The sequence below is a fragment of the Numenius arquata genome, chromosome 18 (genome assembly GCF_964106895.1).
Source record: "Numenius arquata chromosome 18, bNumArq3.hap1.1, whole genome shotgun sequence".
Classification (NCBI taxonomy): domain Eukaryota; kingdom Metazoa; phylum Chordata; class Aves; order Charadriiformes; family Scolopacidae; genus Numenius; species Numenius arquata.
The window spans coordinates 6,858,874-6,885,310 of NC_133593.1; the positions used below are offsets into that span (position 1 = coordinate 6,858,874).

Genomic DNA, 26,437 nt, shown 5'->3' on the forward strand with positions numbered 1-26,437 from the left:
CAAACCCAGCAGCGCTGGTGGGGAGAGGGTCAGGGCATGGCCATTACCCCCAAACCCACCCAGTGCTGGTGGGGAGAGGGACAGGGCACGGCCATCACCCCCAAACCCAGCAGCGCTGGTGGGGAGAGGGCCAGGGGTGCAGCCATGGGCGCCCAACCCACCCAGCGCTGGTGGGGAGAGGGCCAGGGCATGGCCATCACCCCCAAACCCAGCAGCGCTGGTGGGGAGAGGGCCAGGGCATGGCCATCACCCCCCCACTCACCTAGTGCTGGAGGAGAGAGAGCTGGGGCATGGGCAGGGCCCCCCAAACCCACCCAGTGCTGGCAGGGAGAGGGCTGGAGCACAGCCACAACCTCGCAAACTCACCCAGCGCTGGTGGGAGAGGGTCGGGGCACAACCACAGCCCCCCAACAGCCACAGACCAGCCATCGCCCCGCCAGGAGCCAGCAGGCTGAGGGGCTCTTGCCCAAGCCAAAGTACAGCCAAGTAACGGCGCCTGATCTTCGCTACGCTCACTAGCAGGAACCAAGCATCGAGACCGATCAGTCATTGTAGGATTTATCTACCCCAAGGCTGAGGGATGCTTTCACTGTGGATTAAACTGGAAGGAAAAAAAAAGCAAGGGGGCAGGGAGGGGGGAAGTATTCAGGCTGGAGTTCCCGCATTATTTATTTTTTTTTCTCCCCCAGTTTTTCCACTAATCAGGAAAGCTTTGTGTAAAAGCTCTTACTCTAAAAATCAGAGGATCAAATAGAAAGGTTTGCACGGTGGAATGTTACAATCTGCTTCCACAGCGATTAGTGTCATCGGACAGAAAGCCTCTTGGATAACACAAATTGAAAGAACAAGTGTGCTATGTGTAATTCTCAGGTTGTCCTCGAGTGTAAGAATCCCTCAAAACGTAACCGTCAAACACGAACGGAAGTCAGTGCATAAATTCTCAGTTAAAAATACTTTAAACTGAACAAACTATAAGTGGGGCCCTACACTCCTATAATACTTCTTGAACAGCTACAGAAGATGCCACAAAACATCCTGGTCCCAAATAGCCTCACAGATTAAAATTTAGTTTCTTCACCTATTGTACAATGAATTTGTTTTACTTCTGCCTGGTGAGATTGCTAAAAAATCCCTCAAACCCCACCCCACCCCGCAAAACCGTCTGAGGTCACTGAGAAGAGCCTGCCAGAGTTACTGGTACAATTCAGAGCTTATTGCACTTAGACATGAGTAAGGCAAAATAACAAACTAAAAACAAAGGGATAAACTGCCCCCTCCCCAGAAACCAAACGCCATCCTCTCTCCCTCCAGAGCGTGCCTCATCTTCCCTCGCACTGAACACAGCTCAGATCCCAGCACGTACTTGTCCAGCACAGCACGGGATCGGCTCAGGATCTCCTGCTTGCAGGAATGTGAAGGGCTGAAGGAGTCGGATGTACTACCGGAATGCCAAGACGACTCCTCAAAAGTGGTGATACGCCCACGACTGTGTTTGGCATTCAGTATTTCGTGTTAGTGCCCAAAAATACAGAAGTGGAAAATGAAGCGATTACTACTAGGAAAAAAAAAAAAAAAAAAGGAAAAATCAACATTGGGCCTTAGGCATAAGCAAAAAAAAAGTGGGTTTTTTCTCATATGTATTTAATAAAGCAACATTTCTTTGCTTCTGTTCTGCTTATTTGATTGTCTAAAGCTGATATCAACATAAGGATAGTTACAGTAAATATTTGAGTTCATTAAATAACCAGAGCTCTTTACATTGTTTAACAGTATCCTTTGTAATTTATAACAACTGACACCCTAGAAAACAACTGCAGGTCTTTCTAAGTGGATTCTTTATAGCATGAAAGGAGATATTTTAGTCAGTCTTGCAATCGGAAGAATATTATTGCTGAGCAGAACCACTGACCCAGGCACCTGGATGTAATCAGATACCACGACTTTACTTGTACACCAGCTTTTGCTACGTTCCAATTTGTCCAGGGAGAACCACATTATTATTAGTCGAAATAATTTTGGCTCTGTAAGTTATGGGAAATCTTAGTAAATAACCAGGAAGTTGCAACATAGGTCAAGCAACTTTTCATAATGATTTTGTAAGACTGAAGGACAACACATGCTGAAGGACAACACGGCTACATGGGCCAAAGGGACCATGTACCACTAAATTGAAACTCAACAGTTATGTGCTGAAGGCCCTAGGCATGGGGACACCCAATGCAGCTTCTGCGCACTCTTTAATTCATGTGTGCTAAGACAGAAAAAAGTAACACCGTGCAGAAGCCACATATCACAATTCATCGCAGGCCAAGAACTATATCTGGCTACTCCTGATTATGTATTCAGATTACATGCCGTTAAATTTCTTACCCTGGGAGCAAGGATCAGAGCATAGCATTTTGTGGAATAGTTTTGCACTCTAAAATACTGACAGTTTCCCTCTCCAAATAGACATTCAAAGAATGGTGAAAGGCTGGGCAGGAACAAAGGTGGCAGTTTATCCCACTTGGAAAAAAAAAAAAAAAAAAAAAAAGAAAAAATCTAAGTCACCACATCACAAGACTATTTTAGCTAAAAATGTCACTTGGAAATCAAACAGAGCCACATGGAAATTGGTCTGAACACAATGAAAAAAAAGGAGGGAGGAGTCGTAAATACAGCGATCTCTAAGTCACACGTCTCCAAGGAGCTACCTCCTTCATATACGTGCTAACATTGGAGTGCTTAGTACCAGACGGTTTATTTGCTCACAATATTAAGGGGCATCTAGAATTAGCTATGGGAGATTTAAAATCGCCTGCCGATTGGATATAGAAAGGCTTGATCCAGAGATAGTCCGTCAGTCGAGAGTGTGGATTCCCCGGGCCTTCCTGATGACTGTCTTGCAAACTGAAATAAAGAAGCAAGAGGAAAACGCTTTAGAATCACTTTGGAACAGCAGTGTGCCAAAAGAAGTGTCAGACTGAACCTTCAGACAGCAAACGAGAGATACACTGTCACCAGTGCAGACAATGTCAATACATCACCGCCCTATTACACTTCAGCACTAATCCAGAGCAGAATTTCCTACATAGACTAAAATGCAATCTAAACAATCTCCAAGTCCAGAGACTACAACACAATTGAGAAGACCACCAACTCATTTCTCCAAGACCAAGAGTAAATGAGAATGAAGAGGAAGCTAAAAAGGTTTAAGTTGCATTAAAAATTAAAATATATCTATCAGAAGACACCCCGTTCACACACTCCCTCACCTTGTGTTCCCCACTTGCCATCAACCAACCAGCAGGTAACGGAGGACAAGCAGAGGTAAACAGTCCTTGAAAAGGTTATGGTTCTGCCCCACCCCATTCTTTCCAATGTCAGTGAGGATGGCATTCTAGTGCCCTAGAAAAATTGTGGCGAATAACTTGGACTTCTCTATGTAAATGGAGAGTCTCTTCTTTCTCCTCTCCTTCTAACTTCCCTGATACTATACCGCATTTTTCTACACTGTCTAAGAAAAATCCACAAAAAACAAACCCCAAATTGATTGCATGATTTAACAGCGTAAGGTTCAACATTCTCAGCACTGCTTACACGTTATCCTCCAGCACGCTGCCTAGAATACAGCCTTAGAGATTTGGCCGAAGGCAAATCCTTATATACCCTCCAGCGTGACAGCCCCTCCCCTGCCAAGTTACCATACTCATAGTGAAATAAGATGAAAACAAGTCAAAAGCTTTAAAATTGCCATTGCTGCTTCTCCTGCAATGCGCAAGTGTTGCTCCAGGCCCTGGCCCATTAGTAAATACCGTTAACAAACAATGTGAGAAATACATTCCAAGCATATTTGCAAGGAATTTTCAATTTCCGAATGTATTCTAAGTATTTGCAGGTCCAACTTATTCTTTTAGGGCTGATAAAAGTTTCTCCTTGAGTCCAGGAAAATAACACACACATTACAGAAATAAGAATAGCAGTAAAGTCTACAAAATGTTCTAACACATTTTTCTTACACTTTTCACTCAGACATTTCTCTAGAATAGTTCTGAGACAAGACAGTGAACTCACTTAACCTGTCAGTGAAACAAGTTCATTATAAAAACAATTAGTACCACAGATTTGCCTTCCAGAAGCTATGAGCAGGATCCTTTCTTACCCAAATGTATTTTTTCTCCTGAAAAGAGCAATACAGAGTTTTGTCAAACTTTCTTGATACCTACAGTGCACAAGGAAGAAGTCACGTTAGTCATCTGCAGCCGTCATTCCTTTCACTGGATCTTTTTCTCTCATCTGAAAGAAAAAACACTATTGAAGTACTAATTCTCACACGATGTTATCTCAAAATTTATAGGTATGGAACATGTTAGGCTACCTCCTTTATGTAAGAGACTGATTATATCCGAGCACCCCAAATCAGGTTTTGGTGAATATGCACGTGCAGGCACCACTTTTGATTAAACTGCAAGTCTGCCAGGGTTCTGGAACCATTATCCAAAGGGCAGAATGTACATGAAACTAGAATGAAATATCCTGAGGCATGAAGGAAGACAAGGGTGCAGTGCAGGACACAAATCATGGAACAATGTACTCATTATTACCAAATTCGCGTTTCTCATAGTAAGAATCCTGTTACATATCCCCACTACCTGCTTATAATACTTAGAGCTAAAAATCCTTTTACTAAACTGATTTTTGGAAACTAATAAAGACAAAAGTGACCATTCAGCTTTGGGTAGAAGCTAATAGAAGATATTAAAGCGGAAAATGAATCATTGTCACTCATACCCTCATTACCTGTGGTTCAATACATTTATTGGCTCAACGACAAACAGAAGGGGAAGTCCATAATGATTAGAAGGAGATGCCAGCACCACGGAGTCATAGCCAATCATTCAAACCACAAGCAGCATGACCTAAATAGCAGGTGGACAATACACACTGCACTACGACAACGCAGCAGCCTTTGCTCTCTCTACTGTACCGGGTAAAAACAGTTTCTCACACAACCCACACCTGCCCTGCTTTTCCACTGACCTCATCCAGCTGCCTCTTGGTCTCCTCCTCCATCCTACGAATGTCCTCCATAGTCAGATCAACCCACTTATCAAGCCAGCAAAAGAGCTGCCGATGGAAGTTTGTGAAGAGACGCTTTTCTTGCTGCAAAAGGAGGAGGAATAAAACATACAAGCAAGCTTACTCATAGGGCAATTAATATGGATCTAACCGGATCATAACAATTTGCAGAGCTGTGTACACTGAAGAATCAGCTCCCTCACCCACCTTTCTATACCTGCCACAATTGGAAACTGGAGCTAGCTAATTTTTATTCTTTTAACAGAATATCTAGAGCCTTGAATCCCTGGAGAAATTTTTTTTTTTTTTTCAAGCCTAGACGGCAGCCTGCACAGTGCACTGAAACACTTAGTAATTTCCTTTGATTTGACAGTATTGTTCTGACTGAATAAAGAGGTCTGGGTCGGGTTTATTTAGAACATGATAGTTGGCCTGAAGGTGCAGAAAAGAGGAGAAACATAATAAAATTATTTTTAAAATAATCCTTCAGTTGCTAAAAACTGGAGGTTAGCAAGTGTAAAGGGTCGACATGCACCCATCTTGCTTTTTTTTTTTTTTGCAGTGACCTAAAAAAAGGCTAAACTTGTTTTCTACAGCTGAAAACCTTTCATCAGAGGTAACTAATGTGCACAAGCTACTTCAAGTTAGGAGCAATTTATTTCCATTTTATAACAGATAAGCTAGACAAAAATCATTACATTAGACAGGGGTATACAATGCCCCTTGGAAAGTTCTTATTAAGGAAGGACACTTCAGCTTTACCAATTATGGTTTCACATCTGATAACTTGCTCTCATCAAAAGCAGCACAACTACTTTGATGCAAACGTGTAGCTGAAGAGACACTCATAAAGAGAAAGGGATTCAAGACACTTCTTCGTTCAGGGCTTTTGTTACAGGTATTTGAAATCCTCCAGCAGCACGGTCATTCCACCTTATAGTCCTCTTTAGATTATATCACCAGATAATTGCTTTTGCAGAAGCAGCACTGCAGTTTATCAATATTAACCACTGAGACGTCTCCATGATCTGAAGTCACAGGCATTTTATGAACATGGCATTGCCTGGAAAATTGCACATACTGATTCATTCCCAGGTCTAGCATCCTGCTGCAGTTCATGGGTTATGAACTCTGCCACAGAAAAAGCTTTTTGCAGGATACCAATTACTCATATTTTAAGTTAATGAAGTTTCCCCACCATCTGCTTATTTTTTAACACAGGTTTTTCATGCAGCAGACTAAGAGAGGAAAACATGACTAGAGCTCTAGGACTTGCCAGAAAGATTCTCAGCTGATTAGGATCATATAACTGAAGTTTAGCTATCTCGCCACAAAAACATGTTTTGCCCCTGACATAAATAACCCTAGTACACACGCATCATCTCATCATTCACAAATCAACTATTAAATGACTGCAATTCTCAGGCTGATCTACTAAAAAACGCAAATCAGCCAGTTTACCTTCAGGCATTAAAGTGAAAACGGTTCAATAGCCAATTCACAGAACAATCAGCCAGCCCTGCCCTTAGATTAGAAGCAAACTGAATCCAGCTTTAACTGATTGCCATGTATCAGGCAGAAGTCTTGACTGTATTGCCTGGGGTGACATGACTGGGTTTCAAGTTAGTATCTCCAGGCAGGATACACTATTCGAAGAAGCTGAGGTGCTAAAGCCTATGGGAGATGAAATACACCTCATTTCCACATCTGTCCCCATCAAAGAGATCTCTTACCTTCTGTATAAAGTTCTCAACTTTATTTTGCAGACCCCACCACTTGAACTTGACTGTTACCAGTTTGTAAGCACACATGTATGGGCAATCTGTCTGTTTCCCCAGCTCCTTCTGCAAAGACACAAAGATATTCACATCAGGACTCAGGTCAAATGTCTCCAGGAAAGCAGCTCCTTCAGTCGTAACTCCAAAGTCTTTCTGCAACTCCTCACAATCACCGTGCATCCTTACACCTTGCCTATCTTTTATCAAGTCCTGTCACATCTTTCCTCACCCCTTTTCCAGGGTATTTAAGAGCATGATGAAAACAGACCCTAGTTTCCTCCACAGGTGGCCTTCCCTCCATTTTGAGAATGGACCGTTCCTTCTTCTCCTCTGTTCTCCATTTTTAATTCCATTAAATTTGTGTCTTTCAGTATCTTCACTGTTATGCCATGGCTACTTAGTTTCCTTAAAAGTCTTTTGACACAGTCCCTATCTAAAACATTTTTAGAAATAGATTATATCATCTGAGTCATCCACATAATTATCCAGCCTTAAAGAAAACTCCACAAGGTTTGCAAGGTGGACTTTCCTACTTCCTTTTACAAGAGCCATAGCCACTCTTCCCAAATCACAGAATTTGTCAGAGTTGGAAGGGACCTCTAGAGATCATCTAGTCCAAATGAATCATATCAGTCTCAGTTTCTATTAAGTTTGCATGCTAAAGATCAGACTTGCATACCCATAGCTCCCCAGATCCCATTCAGGGTCCCTTTTAAAGACTGGTATCATATTTGCACTTCTAGAGTCTTCAGATTCCAAGGATTTAAGTGAAAGGTTAAACACTGCTGCTTATAACTCAGTTATTTCATCCCTGAATTCTCTTGGGTGAACCCTTGGGCTGAACACCAGACAGCGCTGGCCATTTCTTGGAACTCATTCTATCTATTTGTACCAAACTCTTCCCTTCCCTTTCCTTTAACTTCAGAACAGATGACCAGCTCAGTTCTGCACTTCCTTCTACAGAAGTGAATCCAACGTTTTACATCCGTATCTTTGGCTTCAAGCCCCATTATCTAGACTTCAGTCATGTAACCTGTTAGAGTTCCTGAACTCATGCGATACATACCTTCCAGTTGGGACCCAGAGGTCCACGTCCAGTCTTGACGGATTTAAATTTTGCTGGATCTTCTTCTGCCTTGTAATCCTATTGGACAGACACAGAAGATTAAACACAAATTATCCTACTGTTACCCAGATGCTGTCTGTCACAAAGGATTTATTTTTCTGGTGGGCAAAGACTAACCTCTAACTGCCTTCATAAGAGCTACCGTTTTCAGACTTCAACATTAGGTCAGGCGCTCTTCAAGGAAACATATTTCTCCCCCCTGTGCTGTGTCCTAGACCTATGTGAAGAAGTGGTAACAAACTGATATGACCTTTGTAAGAACTCCTTTGGGGTAAGACTATCAGAAGATCTGTAAACCCTCAGGATAGGTTTCCTGTATCCACTCATTCTTTGGAAGGTAAACACTGCTGCTGTAGAAAATAGCTATGCTCTGGAGCTGTAGTATCCAGTGTTTTTTCCCAGCACTGTCTCAGTATGATGCTCACATATTCCACACTCGAAGACAAGTACAGTCAAACCCACAGTACCACCAAAAAGAAAGAGGCATTAATTATACCCCCTATTGCACAGGAAATAATTTGCAGCATTCCCCTCCTGCATCTTGGATTAAGACTAGGGTGTATACTCTACTTACATCCCCAGTTCAAATAAAATGAAAACAAAGTCAAATTATCATCAGTTTAGTGCCAAAAGTGATCAACTGGTAGCATCTTCTTCATGAGTCTTCTGCTCCAAGTGAATTCTTCTTGCTCTCTGACAGCATTTAATTCAGAGTAGTTTGTATTTGCAGATACAGCTTAGTACCTGTCTAACCTATCAGAATCAGATGCTACACATCCACCAATTCATCTTTATTGGAAAGAAAAGCTAAAATGGGTATTAAACCAGAACTAGTACTCAACACCAAGTTAGAGAACAGGTAAATTAGCCATATTTGGATGGCATCAGAAATACGAAGTGGGGAAACTCAAAACAACATCCCATTTTTATATAGTTGGGTTTTTTTCCAGTACAATACAGAAACATCCCTTAGTTTCTCACAGTAACTGTAGTGATTCTTCAAAAAAAGGATTAGCTACATGATTTCAAGATATATTTGTGAAGCCATGGGTGAGTGTCAAAAAGGAGGCAATTTAAAGAAGATCCTGTATGGAAAGGGCAGTGCCATTTCTTGCTATTCAAGCATTATAATCAGCTGCAGTGTTGTAGCATTACATATATGCACTCTAACATGCACTTTAAGGCTAAGCAAGGCATTTTGCAGACAGTACTGACACAGCTTCTAAAAAAGCTCTTCTCTAGCTTGCTTAAACACTTGTAAGGAATGCCTTTCCTCCTCTTCCCATCCTCTCATTTGTCCTGTTACCTGTGACCATCCCTGGGAACACACTTTGTACATTATCCCTCTTTTAGCACAAGGCCTCCCACACTAGGGAGCTCTTACCCACCTACCATACCTTGGGAAGTACTTGACTCCGATCAGCAATGTCTATATAAATAGCTTCTACATTCTTCCATACATCTGGCTCCAGTTTATGAACCTGCAGTCAAAGTAGAAGACCAATGTAACCGATTCGACTACAGAACACTCCCATTCTAAGATCATAAAAAAAAAAACAGATGAAGACACAGACACCCAATGTTCCCCTTCCACGAACAGAGAGGACACCGTGGTAAACACACAATATGAGATCTTCTAAAGAAACAAAGGTGCTCACACAGAATAAGCGTTTGGGGGACAATTTTATTCAGCATATATGAAAAGCCAACAGGAGGGAGTCTCTGCCTTGCCAGTGCGATAAGCATTTCAAATCCAGGAACACAGCGAATAGACAGTTCCACACAGCAATCCTCTAATCCAGCATGCAAAGCAGCATTGTGACATTAAAGAGATGAATAAAATACACGACACAAGTACTTACGTTCTCTTGTGTTCCAAGATCTGATTTATGCCAGGTTTCAATTTTGATCAGGAAGTCATCCTTCATATACTCATTCTGTCATCAAAATAAAGCTTCTTGTTATTCTTTGGATATATAACTTGTCGTCCTCTTATTAGCTAGATAAGCATTAGGAAAGTCAACTCAAAGAATTACAAATGATTGGGGTTTGACTTAGAATTTGACTTCAGAATTATCTGTAAACACATCATGGCTTTTAGCAAAATTGTTTGATCACTAAATACGCAAGATCAAATAAACCACAAGTTGTTCACTGAAAAAAACCACCATAATTTCCATTGTTTTAGAGAGACATTTGGGGTTTCTAAATAGCTTTTACTTTTAAGGACAATATCTGCCACTCTCTAGAGTTTAAAGGCGGTAACATAAGTTAACTAGGCAGAAATTGTCTTTTCAAAGAGATTATTGGTCTAGCAGAGAGTACATATTTGGATGCAGCTCTTCAAACAAACGACAATATTCAACTGATGTGTTGGGGGCTCTGGACACTGGAAAGGGAAGGGACAAGAAGCACAGTTCTGCCAAGTAAGCAAAAGACTTTCCACTTCTCATTATTACTATGAGTAGAAAAGGACTTCCAAAGGTAACCCTATCCTCCCTCAAGGGAGTAGAAACAAAAGCACATGCCAGTGAAACACTGAGCATGTAAAAAGGAAATATCAAATTCAGAAGACAGATTACTCAAAGGGACATAATGGTACGAGCTAACTTTATTTTAATCAGTTTATCTAGGCAACGGTACATTCCCATTTGTAAAGCTGAGCATTGCTGCAGTAAAGAAGGAATCTCTGCCCCTAGTTCCAAAGTGTTCGTGGATATGCCACAGTTGGCAAGGGGTTTAATCTACACAATCTTACAATGACAAAAGCTAAAGTGCCTTTAGCTCAGGCTAAAGAGCTTCTTATACCCAGAACACTCATTTCAGACAACACACATGCTTCCATAGATCATCAGTAAAAACAATACTTACTGTAATAACTGGTCCAAGAAATCAACACATGAAAAGAAAGAGATACAGTACTTTAGTGAAAAAAGAATGTACAGCAATCATCGCCCTCCTCCCACTATCAGCAAAACAGGGACAACTTCAGCTTCCCAGGGGGCTGCTGATACTACTGAGGAAAAAACCCTAGAAGTCAATAAAAGCCAGCTAACTTCACCCCCTTCTCCTCTGGAAATTCTCAGACTTGGAGAAACCCAGAGGAGCAGCAATTAATTATGTACTGCCACTTCTGCTCTCTGGACTCCGGCCAGCTGGATGAGAAGATGGAATGAGCATGTTCAGCTGACGGCATTTTACCAATCCTTTCTCAGCTTGCAGATAAGAAACCTCTCTGCAGTTCTGAAGCAAACACAAGCTGGATTTCAGGCCACTGCAGACCTCATCGCTCCTGCATGCAGTAACCAGACCCTCTGCATCTCTACTGCTCATGGTAACTAAACTCCCTGGGTAGTAAGGCTCAATTATTCAACACAGAAAAGCAATTAAAGATCCTGTAACAGTCAGCATGTGTTCTACCTGAGCCATGAGAGTACCTTAACAATTCTACTCTAAGAATAAGGACGTCTGAAGCTTGAGTTGAACTTTGCTGGTTTGTTCTGAAGTTTAAGATGAGGCCTTTACTAAGAAGCAGTTTTGTTTTAAAGGTACTATTACAATTTTTGAGTTTCCAACCCAACACCCTGTAGACAGTGCCATCCTGTATCATCTAACATGCACATCCAGCTACCTTAATTGCTGGGCCTTGGGCTGCTCTAAACCCCTAACAATTTGAAAATTGCTTTTTACAGCAATTTACAGAAGGCTAATTATTTAGACTGACACGTTGGGGTGGAGGAGGGAGAGAACAAGCAAGCAGAGCTGAGGCTAATTTTTTAAAAGGCTGACTTTCATCTCAAAGAACATTTTATTATTTCTGCAAGGAGTTTTTTCCTGCTAGTCCACACAAAATGCTGAATAAACCAGCAGTAATTATAAACCAGAGCCTTCCCACCTCGCCGTGACAAACTGCTTTTCCGTGAGTATACACCATGACTATGCAGCTGCCTTAAAACAGGTTTCTTCACCTTCCTGATTTCTTCTCTGTGGGGAAGACTCCTCATTTGTAAAGCAAACAAATTAATCTCTTTAGAAATGTCCATTAAAACGTAGACGCCCAGCTTGCTACAAATTACGGCCTGCACTTGAGGTGTTACAGCAACTCCTACACATTTCAGCTGCAGTTATAACTTCTCAATTTCTTGATACTTGGCCACAGGCATCTCATGCTGACACCCAGAAGAGTGGAACACACATCAAATTGCTTTTCTGAAAACATTTAAGCAATATTAATGCTTAAGTCAGACTGCAGAAAAGAACCAAGAACACCATTCTCCTTGGCACCAGCCCACAGTTGTAACTATTAGGCAATCCTCACTTCATTTTCACTGTAGAAGTTGTAAACGCATACAACAACAATCTCATTTAGAGGTCTTACTCTCAAAGGAGCAAAGCAAGGTTTCCATTCAAAGTACATAAAAACAACATATTACAGCATGAACAAGTGTGCAGAATTGCAGGAAGTTATAAGCTAGGCATTAAAATTCCCTCGACCTGCAGTGCTTCTTTGATAATGGTATATAATATGCATATTAAAGTAATAATCGAGCTTCTCAGAGGAGATATAGGGAAATGTAAGAAGGATAATCTCGTATAATTAAAAAAAACAACCATGATGAACAATTAACTAAAAGTACTGCTTTATTCAAACTTAAAAGGCTGTATGTGACAGCTGATACGCAAGTAAGCAGTGGTCCACAGAGCAGCACACTCGTATCACCTCGGTACAGGAGGGCACAGGCAGAAGTACCACCAACTCCTGCACAGTCAAACCAGGTTTAGTTCTTACTGTGTCCCTAGCTCTTCAGTTTCAAGCTCTAGTGAGAGGACTAGATGATCTCCAGAGGTCCCTCCCAACCCCATATCGTTCTGTGATTCTGTGACTGAAAGACAGCACGGCATTTTGTGTTGCACAAAGATTCACATGAGACCATCCAAATCTTTTCATGTACAACCAAAATATCTGAGCGTGTCCCAAAGTAAAAGGATAACGCACAAGGCAGCCTGCAGCACATACACGGGTTCTTCCCTCCTGCCCAGTACCAGCAAGTGAAGGTTTCAGCAACTTTTCTGGGCTTTTCTTGACTCAATGTCAGGCTGGCAGATTCCTTAAACAGATTTGTCAGCCTCCGCATAAAAACTGCCTTCTGCTCCAACCCCCACAACAAAGCACTTTCTATCTCATATTATATTGGTGTTTATTACAGTTGAGGATTTTTTTTTGTTATGTTATCATTTCTAGCATACCAAAACCTGAAATTTATTTCTTTCTGTGTTGCAAAGTCTCGTATTTGATTTTAGTACCACATTTTTTCCCCACTTAAGTAGAATTTTAGCAGTGTGCAATTGAAGGACGAACAGCTAAGAGTGACAAAACAAACTAACTCCATACCTTTGTTTCAGAAATTGGTAGGGAAAAAAAAAAAGAGGAAGAGGATATAGCTAGGCATTATATCTAACAAAACCTACTGGAGTCAACTTAGTTCTGTTTCCACAATTTAAAGAATTAATGAAAGAACTGTTCATGCTTAAACCAGTTCAGCATAATTAACATGGAAATAAACTAGACATTTACTAGCTAATTTAACTAATATGCAGCAAGAAAACCGCATGAAAATGAGACAGACAGGTTGTAAATAACTTTGTTTCAGCATCTTGAATTACGTGACACATTAAAAACTTATTCTGCAGTTGATGATGGGACAATATCTGAATTTTGTATTTGAAATATCCATTCCACTAGACTGTTGCATCTACTCTCACATACTGAAGTAACGTTATCCTCCCCCACTGCAGATCTTTTTTCCTTCTTTAAAACACTTCCTTTAAAATTCTCTTAAGTAAATTGTTGAAAAATAAGTTTTTCTGTATTGAGTTTCACAAACAGTTGGAATTTTTAAGTTTACAGTTTCCATAGCAACTGTACCACTATCAAATAGCAGAAAATGTATCCTTCAAAGATACAAACAGCATAAAATGCAGCCAAAAATACTATGTAAGTTTGGAGGCAGAGTCAAATTTGCAGTTCCTACAGCAACAAAGACCAGAAAAACAGTAGTGGTTAAACATTGTGGCTGATAACTTCAGTGAGTAAATACGATATGAAACACTCCTGTAGAACATGAGTTTGACACCATTTCACTACTTTACACAGCTCCCAGAGCTTAACCCCAGACCTTACAGATAGATTCACTTTATGCTTGTTGGATGAGACATGGATATCTGTGTCAAGCCCCCAAACCAGAAGCAACTGTAGCATTAACCTGTTCAGCCTTCACTAACCTCGGATCCTGCAGTTGAGCAAACATCAGTCGCATAACACTTGCCCCCATCAAACTGCACTACGCAAGAGGCCACCAAGATTTTCCCTGTCCCCCTCTTGCACCTTTCATTCTTTTTCCCCACCATGCTATGCTGCGCTTGAGTACATAAAATCATCCCTCATATGTTCGTTTCACTGGTGTTAGACGTCTGTTCCTTTAGTAGGACTAACATCCATTTCTTGATCCGTTCTCTTCCATTGTCATTCATTACCAGCACATCAGACAAGGGCACTTCTTTTAACTCCGTACCACTATATTTTGCTTTTCCTGACCACAGAAAGGGCTTAGAGGACAGAAATCTAAAGTAAGAGCTGAAATAGCTTCCCTACTGGTTGCCTCCTTCATTATCCACTCATACCCTTCCCCCCGCCCCCAAGAAACCAAAAAGCCATCAATCCACAGTTCTTCCCCACGCACTCACCAGTTCTGCAGTAGGGATAGGCATTCCATGCTTTTTCATGTATATTCAGAGCTCCTTCAGGGGCCAACATTCTCACAAATGTTGGCACTTTGCTGCAGAATTTGGAAATAGGAAGGAAGGCATTGGTAAGAACGACATGTAAGGAGAGCCATGGCCCAGACACTCTGAGACAGGCAGAATGCCACTTGAAATGCAGACACTGGAGTCTTGCAAATCTGCACATTGGTGGAATTGGTGGGGTTCTCCCCACCCCCAGTACGATGATTTCCAGAGACTGCTGAATTGAACAGGCTAATGTACACCTTCTTAACAAAACAAAAAGAAAGAAAAAAGGAGAAAAAAAAAGGAGGCTGAAAGCAGGTTGGAATCTAGGAGGCGTTTGGCTCTTTAGCCAAATTCAAGTATTCAAATAGTGGGTAACAGAATCATATTTGATTTGAAGAGCTCAGAGCCAAATATTCTGGGACAACAGCCACACTTGCAGGGGCATATAGGTGTACCAAGTAATGCCCACTTCCAGCTGTGCCATGTGCCAGCTACTGTTATACTCCTGTCTTACCTCCATGCCTTTCAGCCTTTACATAATCTGTGACTTACACACTCACTGCAATTATTGCACCTTCCTCCGGTTCCTCTTGCCCGAGGAGCCTTCCCTGACCCTGGGAATAAAATGTTTCACATACCTCTGTAAGTGGTAGATCTTGTGTGTGTACTGCCCACGCTCTCCATCTCTTTCATAGGGTTCGTTCACCAGGACCTCCACTCCTTCACCTCCACCAGTTTCATTTTTACTGGCTTCTGCCACAGAATACAGCTGTCCCACTTGATACTAAAAAAGTTAAAGACACATTATCGTGAGAGTTATAATTTAGCAGAATTTATAATAACTTTACCAGAAGCAGCCAAGGATAAATTTATTATCTGGGAAGAAGGCAGAGAAAAGGACATCCACTTGTGTGTCCAGATAAGCAGCTCATTTACTTTCATTTTGATACAGAAAGCTTGAGTGGTAGTTAAGAGGAAAGCACTGCCAATAGGATAGTTACCTTTAACCCTTAAATCTCAAGCTCCAAACCGACACATATTCAGAAGAAAGTAAAACGGATTAAAGGCATGTCAGGACCACATTTAAAGAAAACGCAGGAGACCACAGGCATACAGTAGTAAAATCCATTGGTTTTCAATCTTTTTGGCATACAGGTGTCCCGGTTGCTCAGGTCAAATGGAGAACAATGCGTTGCCACTCCTAAACTAATAAGCATACACTACTTTATCCAGAAGAATTGTAAAGAACTTCACGAGGGTTTTTTTGACAAAATGGCAGCATTATTTCCCAGGAATCAGTCAAACTACTTCATACTATACAACCTCTTTCATAAAAAGCATGCCCAAATGTTTCACAGGGAAGAGCAGAGGAAAATATGAGCAAAACAGAACATTCTTCTCTGCAGAAGATGTAAAGACTAATACACTCTTGCCTCTGGTAGCTAAAAAAGGGGCGGCAGAGCTCAAAAGAAATATGATCAAATGAAGAAAATTCACACAGGCCTCTCTGAGGCGAAGTTAGATGAGCAGACAAGGTTTGAGGATGAAGAACCTAAAACACCAAGTCAAAAGGAAGTGTTCAAACTTAACAGAGTTAAGTCTTCAGAACTGAAAGCGAGCAAAACAGCAACTGTTGCCAAAGGCAGTACAGAGAGGCAGTCTGAAAGGGTAATCCACAAAGTGTTAGGCATCAGAAGTGCAATGATTAAAAAAATAACACGCCAAAAACCCCAAACCTCCAAAACATAACTACAAAGCAATGGAACACTGTTTAGGCCTTCTTCCTTTTCCCCAGTGTGAGGCTGTGCATCAGAATCAGGAATAGCACTTACCACTCCCTATGCTGAAACCCAGGCTGGAAAAGCAGAATACTGCTCCAAGCTGACAACCCAGAAATACTTCACTGGGCTGGTACATCTTTAGCAATGCAGGGAGATTTCCACAGTGGTTAAATTGTGGTGTCAGAGCATCCAAAATAAAATAGTACCCAAGCTCTATGGTGTTTTGTACCATCTGGTGTTAACAAAGACCAAGAAAACATTTATTCCTATTGGAAGAGTAGTAGATGTTAAGCTAAAGTAATAAGGCTAGATGTCCTGGCCTCAGTTAATCTGGTGCAGGGCAAAAAGCATACCAGAGGGATTTAAACAAGTGCCCTATACAGTCTCAAGTTCAACACATGGGCATACTAAGTAAGCCTGACTACCTGCTAGACTATCCCTGAAAACAAAACAAAACAAACAGCCATGCAGCAAAAGTAATCCATAAGAAAAGCAATCCACAGATCACTTTCGAGCTAAGAGCAACAGCTCTGCTGGTTCTCTCCAGAGGGTACTGGCCCAGGTTATACAAGGACCCCTCAACTTGGCTGGACAGTTCTTGCACCATCACCAGCAGATTGGGTTTCAGTCTGGATTTTGGGCTGCAACACAACTCTCTGCCGTCTGACATTTCATACACTACATTGCTTTCCTTCTGACTCCCTACAGATGACCCATACAAAACAGAATACTCACCTCCCTCCAGAAGAGCAAAACATGAGAGTTGCAAAATCTTAGAAGCAAGTTGATTTAGGAGACTAAGCCACATGTACACTCAGAGGGAAGAGAACTTATCATTAGTTTGGCAACTACAGCATTAGAGGGGAGGACTGAATGGCTTTGCTTTGCAGCAAGTCCCAGGACAGGTCTCCAGGGGCACAAACTAATTCCTCTTAGTAACAGTCTCTCATTCATTCCTTCTCCCTTTTAAATACGTGGGTCAAAGCTCAGACACTAAGAGGATAAACCCTTCGGTTTGGCATCTTCACCATTTAATCTTCCCTGTTATTTGTGATCCTTTAATCGCATTGATAAAAGAGGAAAAAGTCCCAAATAAAATCGTCCCAATGAACAAATCCCACAGCATCTGCCTGCAAAAGTTAACAGAAAAACAGATTCTGGCTCCATGAGGTCCAAAGTGTCAGACAGACCTATCCTTGCAGACCTGAGAGCTCCCAAAAACCTTCTCTTCTGCAGCAAGTTATCCCTCTTGATCTGTGTCACAACACCTCTTACACAGCTGACAGCATGTCTTCATTACACCAAATTTCTTTCAGAAGGCCTGATCTCAATGTAGCCATCTCCAATAACAGGTTTTTTTTCCTGAAAGCAGCTCTGAGCACAGTTAATAAATAAGAGTCCTTTCTGTTTGGCAAGCTCCTTCCCATGTGAGAGGAACAAAGAGGCAGCACAGAATGTGTACACACAGCTCTAATCCATACCAGCCTTGCAAAGTGGCAGCTGGCAAGACACCCACGCAGCCGCTCAAGTCCACGCTCTCAAAGTTGGCACCGTGCAATGTGATGTTGGTCAGAGCACAAGAGTAAAGGTTAGCACCTAAGATACAATAAGGTGTTGTGGTTTTTTTTTTTTTCCTTTTGCTGCCTGCAGTGCGACAATGTATGAAACAACACAGGAGTGTGGCAAGCCTGCACTTGAGCAGGACCACATTTTGGCAGAGTTTCCCCGTAGAAGACACTCTGCTACAGTCTAACTCCTACAGCCCAGCCTTTAAGTTTTAGTCATCACCAGGGCTTCTCTTCCACCGTTTTGTTCCCATCTTAGCAGTTACTTGGCTAACTATTCAGCATTGATCTCTTTATTCATTAAGTCATATCTTCCCAGTGTCTTCCTGACAACTGCTTTTCTCTTTAATTCCTTACTATTAGCTAAGCTCCATTTGCTAGGGGTGGGGGGACTCAACACAGAATCCCCAGCATCACAGAAGGACACAGAAGCCTCCCTCAGCCCTGTTACAATGCCTCAGTCATACTTAATTTCATTCCCTATCTTATGCATTGGCATCAGACTTTTGGCAACAATTTGCATGCAGAAGGTGTGAACTCTTAAGTCTTTCAAGCAAAAATTGCCTATATTAAAGTGAAATCAGAAGTCCTCTTGCTAGCCAGAGATGCTTAATGAGCGGCTACATGGTCAAGAGCCACAAGAAGTCTCCAGAGCCCTATTTAAGAGCTTTGTGCACAAGGAAATCCTTGAAAGCAATGCAGTTAACAGCTGTTCTGTAGTACAGACAGCAGAGCAGCAACCCAGTGATGCACAGATGTGTCAGCATCTTTCCACACAGGAAAGGGGGATGAAGCAATACATAAACCCCGAGCAGTAGTCATCCTTTGAGTCAATATTGGAAATAACCTTTCTTCTTAAGCATACCTTTAAAACTACCATATCACTTAAGTACATATGCAAAGCTAAGCAAACTTTAGAACTCTTTCAGCTTAGGGAACTTGTTCCTGAAATCTCACATTTCCTAAGAAACCTGAAAAATCACAAGAGAACCACCAGACTTTGAAAAGGGGCATCACTCAGGGAACATGGTGACAATAAGCAAGTTTGGGGAGAAATTAGTTTGTTCAGGTTGGCTGTCTATCCATAATCCAAGCACATTACGGTGTTCTCTCTAGTATTTTCATTCCTTCTCTTCTAATGATGTTTATTTGCTCTTCACTTTATAGACTTTTCAGTAGGTTACTCAACTCTCTGGAACTTCTTTGATCCAGAGGAGAGGAATACACCTTCTGAAACAGATGACCCTAGGGTATCCTCAGATAAGGAGGTAGCTAGAGACTGACAGATTTACATATTGCCCGAAACCTCGGTTTTCCGCACAGGCAGCCTACACACAAGGTTCAAACACGCCTGGCACCAAACAGCCAGTCAGGGAGGGAAAAGAGTACAGCAAGGGGCTCGCTTTAACTGGATGAAGGTTAATCCTAGTATCAGAGAACTCGGAAAAACCCTGTGCTGGGTTCCATCCAGTCTAACCCCCTCAAAGAAACAATCTGTATAGTGATGCTTTGACTTTCTCTTTACACTACTTGATACTTAGGAGACATATGAGGCAGGGCTCCTGTTATTCAGGCTAAGGTCTTCTCTTTATTAAGCTCTGGAGTACCTTACTGTTTACCCCTGGCTTTCTCTAACTTGCAAGTATGCATCCTTTACTTACTTGATAAAGCTTATCATGTTAGTTCTCTCTTTGTCAAGGACTTCCCCTCACAAGTAGCGCTCGGGCACAATAAAAGATCCAAACATACCTACTCTAATACTTTAGTCAGACTTCTGTTAAAATTGCATGAATCTGTGCTGTTATCACAGCTCTCCCTAAGAGTTAGAACAAGCCCTGGATCAGAGCTTACAAACCTAAGGATTATAGCCTAGGATCACAAGAAAGAAAAAAAACCACATCCAGAAGAAGGAATCTACTACAGAAGTGCTATAGACTCAGTCATTTCAATTTTTTCATCTACTTTGCTAGTATGAACATGAAAAAATTGAAAACAGTTATATGGTCAGATTCTCTGCAAGAGTGGTGTTCAGTGCAGAAGGGAGGAAGGAAAGGCAAGATGCAACTCTCAGAGAAAACAGCAGGGAATCAGCCACAGACACTGCACAGCTATTCCATGGCCAGTTTGGTGATCACAATCACCATGTCCATTACAAACTACCTTTCTTCTCTCAATTAGAGCTTCACCTAAACAAAAAGAAAGATTTCTTTCTGTAAGAGCTAAAGAAGACAGGTCTTAAAGAGTCCTAGGAAAGATACACACAATCTTTCTTTTGCTATACCAACCTCACAAATCAGAATAAACTGTTTGTCTTTGTCTAAGAGTTTAAAACAGAAGAGTTCCGGCAAAATGAAGTTTAAAGGGTAATTTAAATTTGTACTAAAGCTTCCTCTTCATGTTAAAAAAAAATTATAAAAAAGAACAATAGTATTAAGCAAAAGGAAACTGCACTTTAGAACAGTCTGACAAGTCAAGATTTGTAATCAGCACATCTGAAAGTACTGTATAGGAGAGACAATCAGTACCCTCAAGCTTAAAAAAATTAAATTATTTGGTCAGAATGATGATGAATGAGTAACAGCTCACAGGGGTCCTCAAGACAGCTACATCCTTCTCTTACATTTTCCAGTTTTTGTTCATACAAACTGCTTTGATCACAAGTTTATTTACAGTCCTAAAGAAAGGAAGCAAGAAGTAAAGGACTTACCTCCTCCACAGACACAGGCAGGATAACGCGGCTGAAAAGGAATACAGAAACAGAAAGTTAACAAATATCCCTGCAGCTGCAAAATTTACATGACGCATCCCTCACAGCACTGGCTGCACAGCTCTCCTCTCCCCCCAGTATTCCAGCATCCACCTGGTGCTAGCACCCCTAGCACTTACTCTTTAGTCCCAAGACTATTTATATAATAGCCTCAAAGAGAATCGATACATGATATAGCATAATTGCAATCCTTTACTAAAACTGTATAATTATCATAGACCCTTTCTAGTAATACCTGACCGGGCTACAAATCTATACAACATCAAAACAGTTGCACATTCCTTCTCACTACATCCTTTTCAACAGTCACACCTTATTTCTCATCCAGTTGTTGTAGAGCGTTGCTATGTGCATCAACAATTTTGCAGGTATCTGTGATAGTCACAAGCCACTGCATGATTTGTTTATATGTCCTATCCAGTAGGAAACAACACTAAATAGGGAACTATACAGAAGGCTCTCTCAGAGCTGACTGCAAAGGAAGGTGGTGTCATTTCTATACATGAGTCACTTTTATTTTTTTTTTCACATTGTGGTTTCCTGAATGCCTCTTAGAATCGACTGACTGGACTACAGAGCAAAAACTGCCAGAAGTCACACCGAGATTTTTTGAAAAAGACAAGAATAAAAAATACATTTAAAGCTGATAAAAATGCATGCATGTTAAGGCCTTTAAAAAAATATTATATCTGTCTCCAAAACTGGATTTGTATCTGACCCCTGTTTTCAGTAAGGATGATGTTGAAACAAGGAACCGAAGCAAGATACAGATACGAAATGGGTACGCTGCCACGGGTGGAAGAATTCTTGGTTCTTTGCGAATTAGTCTCAAAGAAATTAGGATATAATGGGATCAGGAAAAAGTTCTCTTTCTTAATAAACTGATTTTGAAAAACACAATACTGGTGAAAATTGAAATTTTTTTCTACACTAGAGGAATGTTACCAGCAAGATACTACTAGAACAAACTGTAAGAGGGGTGAAAGTTTACAGATTATGCAAGATTACTTATGAGAGCAATGCTTTATGCTGGCTGCAAAGTTCTGCAGGAAGAGCTACTGAGAACTGCAAATGAAGTTCAGCGTCAATAAAAGCAGAATAATGCACTATAGGCACTCATTTTCCCCAAACACATGGGGTTAATGAGCCCCAAATTAGCTATCGCCAGCAAATATTTTGTTGCCCTTATGGAAAAGCATCTGGAAACATCAGGTCAGCAGCAGTTCAAAAGTAAACACATCATCAGAAACTGGAACGCCATACATACACACACACACAAAAAGGCACTTAGGCCACTATAATCTCTCACGCATCAACATCTTGAATATTGCATGTAGTTCTGGTCACCTCATCTCAAAGAGGATACAGAACAAGCGAAGGAGACGGGAAAAAGCTTCTGTGTGAGAACAAAGTAGTTACATTAGGCTTTTCAACTTGGAAGGAAAAACAGCTAAGGGGTTAAGATGTGGTAGACCATTAGAGTCATGAATGGTGTGAAAAACTGAATGGAGAAGGAAAAATGACTACGTCTTACAACAGAGTAACTCGGGACAGAATAAAAATTATTAGGCAGCATATTTAAGACCAATCAAGTGCACTTCTTTATATTGTGCATACTTAAGTTATGGGATTCCTTGCCAAACACAAGAAGCATAAGCAATTTTAAAATGGGATTCGATCAATTTGTGGAAGTCTGCTTGCCATTTACTGGTAGGATATACGGAACAACAATCATTCTACTCACTATTTATATATTGTTTCCCACAAATATCTGCTAGAAGGCTGCTGGAAAAGGACCTTTGGTCCAATTCAGTATGGCATTCCTTACATAAGGGAGAACAAAAAAAAAAGAAAATGGATTTCCACAGGTAGACCATGCCATCAAGCATGAGGTTAGTTAACGGGATAAAACTGCAGTAAGAATGAAAAGAGGGACAGGGTAGTAAGGTGAAAGACCAAGAAACAGGGAAGAAACAATGGCTTTGGAATGGAGTTCAAATATTTTTCTTTAGAAACCTGGCGCAAAAAGATTGATGTAAGCTAAAGAAATTCCATTCAGGAAACCGGAAGACACTAGATCTGAGTATTATCTTAGAGTTCAATGTTCATGAACAGAGAAACAGAAACACAAAGAAGTCAAATAGTTTACAATTTGTTTAGCGTAACAAACAAAGAATGTGGGGAATGACTAACACTTACAGGTAGTCAAGTGATAAAGAAGGAGGAGGGAAGACTGCTCAAGATGATCCAGAGGAAAAGCTTTGCAGGAGCAGCAATGGGAACAAAGACTCCTAACTTTGGGACAGAACTTAATCAACGTACGAGAAATTACACGATATGGTTCCCGCCATATCAAAGGCCTAAAAATTACAAAGAACACTTAAGATCCCTCCTAGATTAAAATCTGCCTCAAATGACAGCAAAGGGAAGTACAGCTGCAGAGAAGGTCAGTGTCATTATCATCACTTCACAGGAAAGGGAAGTGAGTCTCTACACTCTGATTTCTCCTCAAGGTCTTCCGATGCAGTTTAAAGCAAAATAAGGAAAGCCAGCAAGACCTCAACCAGGATTTACAAACCCTGAAACCAAAAAAATACGATCAAACCTGGATAGGTAGAAATGGAAATGAAAGGTAAGACTGAAAGACTGATAGGACATCAAATGAAAATGTTAAAGCTATCACTGCATAACCATCAGTACAAGAAGCTGTACAGAAAAGATGATACAGATTGTCTGACAATAAAAGATGTGACATCAGGGTTTTGTTATATTGCTCTATTTCTGTAACATCTCCTAAAATACCTACGGAGCACATAATAATACCCATTTGATTTAGTAGAGAGGATGTGACAAGGGGTCACTCAGATAGAAAATTAATCTGCTCAGATGACATGCAGTTACAGCTCACTTAAAATTTTAACACCTACACTAGCTGGGCAGGAATTTACCTGTTGGGGCAACCAGAACTAATCAAACAATAATAGCAAAGTACTCCAAATATCCAGGTGACACCAAAAGAAGCGGTTTCTCTATGCCTTAAAAAACTGCTTCCTGGAACATGAGATTTACTCAAAAACCATCTCAAAGAGCATGTAAAATGGGCAACTTTCACATATATCATCAAGGAAGATTTATACAAGAACCAATACAGTGACATAACTCCAAATGTGTAACTGTTAGAGATAGTTGGGAATTCCAAGAATTAAAAAATAAACGCTCATTTCTAAAGTACAGAAGCAACCTTGACTGTCCTTAGAGCCACATATGTCTTAACACAAACAGGGGAAGAAAAGAAACAGGACAATATAGCTAATGACAAGACTTAAAAGGTTTGGTGACCCTTCTGAAAATAGAAATGGAAGCCTGTAAAAAGAAACAAATTTAGTCATTCTGGTCTTTTAACCTTTAGTCTTAACATTTACACTTCACATTTCGTTTCTGAAACAGGCAGCGTGGAAGACAGGTAGATATGTCGATTTGGTGAGGTAAAGGATAATATCAAGTAAAATGACTTTTGGAAGGGATGCTCATCAAAATGAACTTTTCATGCTCTCAGAAATCTGAAGATTCAAACTACGTATGTTCCTATCTTTCCGAGACGCCTTGTAGGTAGCATAGCTCACTGGCAAGTGAGCTTTACTGCAGTACCGGGCAAGAGATTGTAAACAGAAGCATGAGAAAGATACATGAATGTGAATAGAAATAAACCAGACAGGTGCTATAAAAGGAAAAGTACATTAACCAACTAAATTCAGAAGAAAATATCAACAAAACAGATGTTACAGAAGTTGTTAATTATCTTTCCAGGCACCTGAAACTAAGCACTTAGCCCAGGTTTCTGTCTGCTATCCAGTTTAACGCTGCAGAAGGTAACGGTGGCTCTATGTTACAAAGACCAGCTCGGCTGCTGCTCTTAAATTCTACACCCCTATTGTTGGACAAAAATAGCAAGGGTTTGAGGATCGGTGGGAAAAAAAAAAGAAAAAAAAAAAAAGTTAGTCAAGTTTAAGACAACTACAAGGATCAGTACAACCCTCAACATAGTTTTAATATTTAAATCCACACCGTGGTCCGTGATCTGGCAAAGCAATTCCTATAAAGAGGACACCGTCATGTAGGTAAACGTGTCTAACAGAAGACCTGAAAACCCACTTTATCACTGAGATCACAGCTGTCTTCTATGAGGAGAAGGAAAAAAACAAAAAGCACCTCATCCATCAGTCAGAAGAAGTTTAAAAGGATAGAACGCTCTTAACTTAAGAATGCACTTAAGTTAACGTTAAGAATTTAGGAAAAAACCATGTGCAGTAGTATGCAGAGCTCGAAGACACCCAGCCAAAGTGCACTGGTCCAAAGGAGCACACCGCGATCGCGAGCATAAAGGAGCTGAAGGAAAAGCGATGCGACTAATAGTTACACACACTCATGACAGATCGCCCAGCCCGATTTCCACCCCTTCTTCCCCATCACGGGGCACAGCAACCGCAGCAGCCTCAGGGACAACCAAGAACTCTAAGGCGAGGTTTCCACACCAACACCAAATTATTTTGGAGCTATCTTATTTCTGCCACAGTCGCTCTTGTTGGAGCCTCTAGAAACCACACAGCTAAAGGAGAGGAGGGGGGTCAAAACCAGGCTCGCCACTTAGCCCAGTTACAAGGAGAAAGGGGGGGACAAGATGTCACTGCCTCCCACAGAAACCGCTCTGCCTTGGAGCCGGCGGCTCCCAGCCGGGGTGCGAGCCCGGCTCCCGGCACCGGCGAGGCCCTCGGCGACATCAGTGTCCCCTCGGGTCACCGGGAAGAACCCCCCGCCCTCTCCCAGTACGGAGCCGGCGGCGAGGACAAGGGGCCCGGGGAGGCCATAGCAAAGGGCACAAACCGGGCCGCCGGTCGCAGGGCTCGCCAAGCCGCCCGGCCGGGCACCGGAGAGCCGCAGGGGGAGAGGGGGAGGCCGGTGCCCGCCGGCTGTACCGCCGCCTCCCGGGGCGCCCCCCACCCCGCCGTGACCTTCACTCCCGCCCCCACCGGCGCCGCGGCCCTCACACAGCGCTCCCCCCTCCCTCATCCGCAGTGCAGGGCCCGGCCGCGGCCGGTCACCGCGCCAGGCCCGGGGTGACCGGAGGGGTGAAGGGGACCGGAGAGGGAGGGTGGAGGAGAGCTCCCCGCACTCACTATTCCTTGATGAGCACCATGGCGGCGCCGCCGCGCGCCTCCTGCCCGGGCCGGCCCCGCTGAAGGTGACAGGCGCCTCCCGGCCGCTCCGCTGGACCGCGCCGCACCGGGACGGGGAAGGGGGGGGGGGGGGGAAAGGGGGGGGGAGCCGGGGCGGCGGGAGGAGGGGCGGGGCGTTTCTGCGGCAACGGCTGCGTCACGGCGCCACGCAGGCGTCCTGACCTCAGCAGCGCGGCGCGGGAGGACGTCGCGCTGCGGGGGCTGGCGCGAGGCCTTCCCGCCCTTGGCGTCGGCGGCCGCGAGCCGTTCCCTCAGCGCCCTCGCGCCGCCCTGTCCTTCCCTCAGGCCGCCCTGAGGGAGGGGCGCGCTCGGTCCGTGACTAGAATCCCCTCTTTTCGG

The 26,437-nt window shown here is 42.2% G+C and overlaps 1 protein-coding gene across 1 annotated transcript; it reads right to left on the reverse strand.

Annotated features, from left to right (window-relative positions):
* Positions 1-694: 694 nt before the first annotated feature.
* On the reverse strand, positions 695-26,089 carry PITPNA (phosphatidylinositol transfer protein alpha). The gene is made up of 12 exons (XM_074160532.1): positions 26,039-26,089; positions 20,805-20,835; positions 15,390-15,535; positions 14,707-14,798; positions 10,834-10,841; positions 9,825-9,899; positions 9,360-9,443; positions 7,903-7,980; positions 6,792-6,902; positions 5,020-5,142; positions 4,206-4,275; positions 695-2,889 (listed from the first exon to the last, which is right to left on the reverse strand). The coding sequence occupies exons 1-11, from the start codon at positions 26,056-26,058 to the stop codon at positions 4,228-4,230; spliced, it is 816 nt and encodes a 271-aa protein (XP_074016633.1). The 5' UTR covers positions 26,059-26,089; the 3' UTR covers positions 695-2,889; positions 4,206-4,227.
* Between the last annotated feature and the right edge of the window lie 348 nt (positions 26,090-26,437).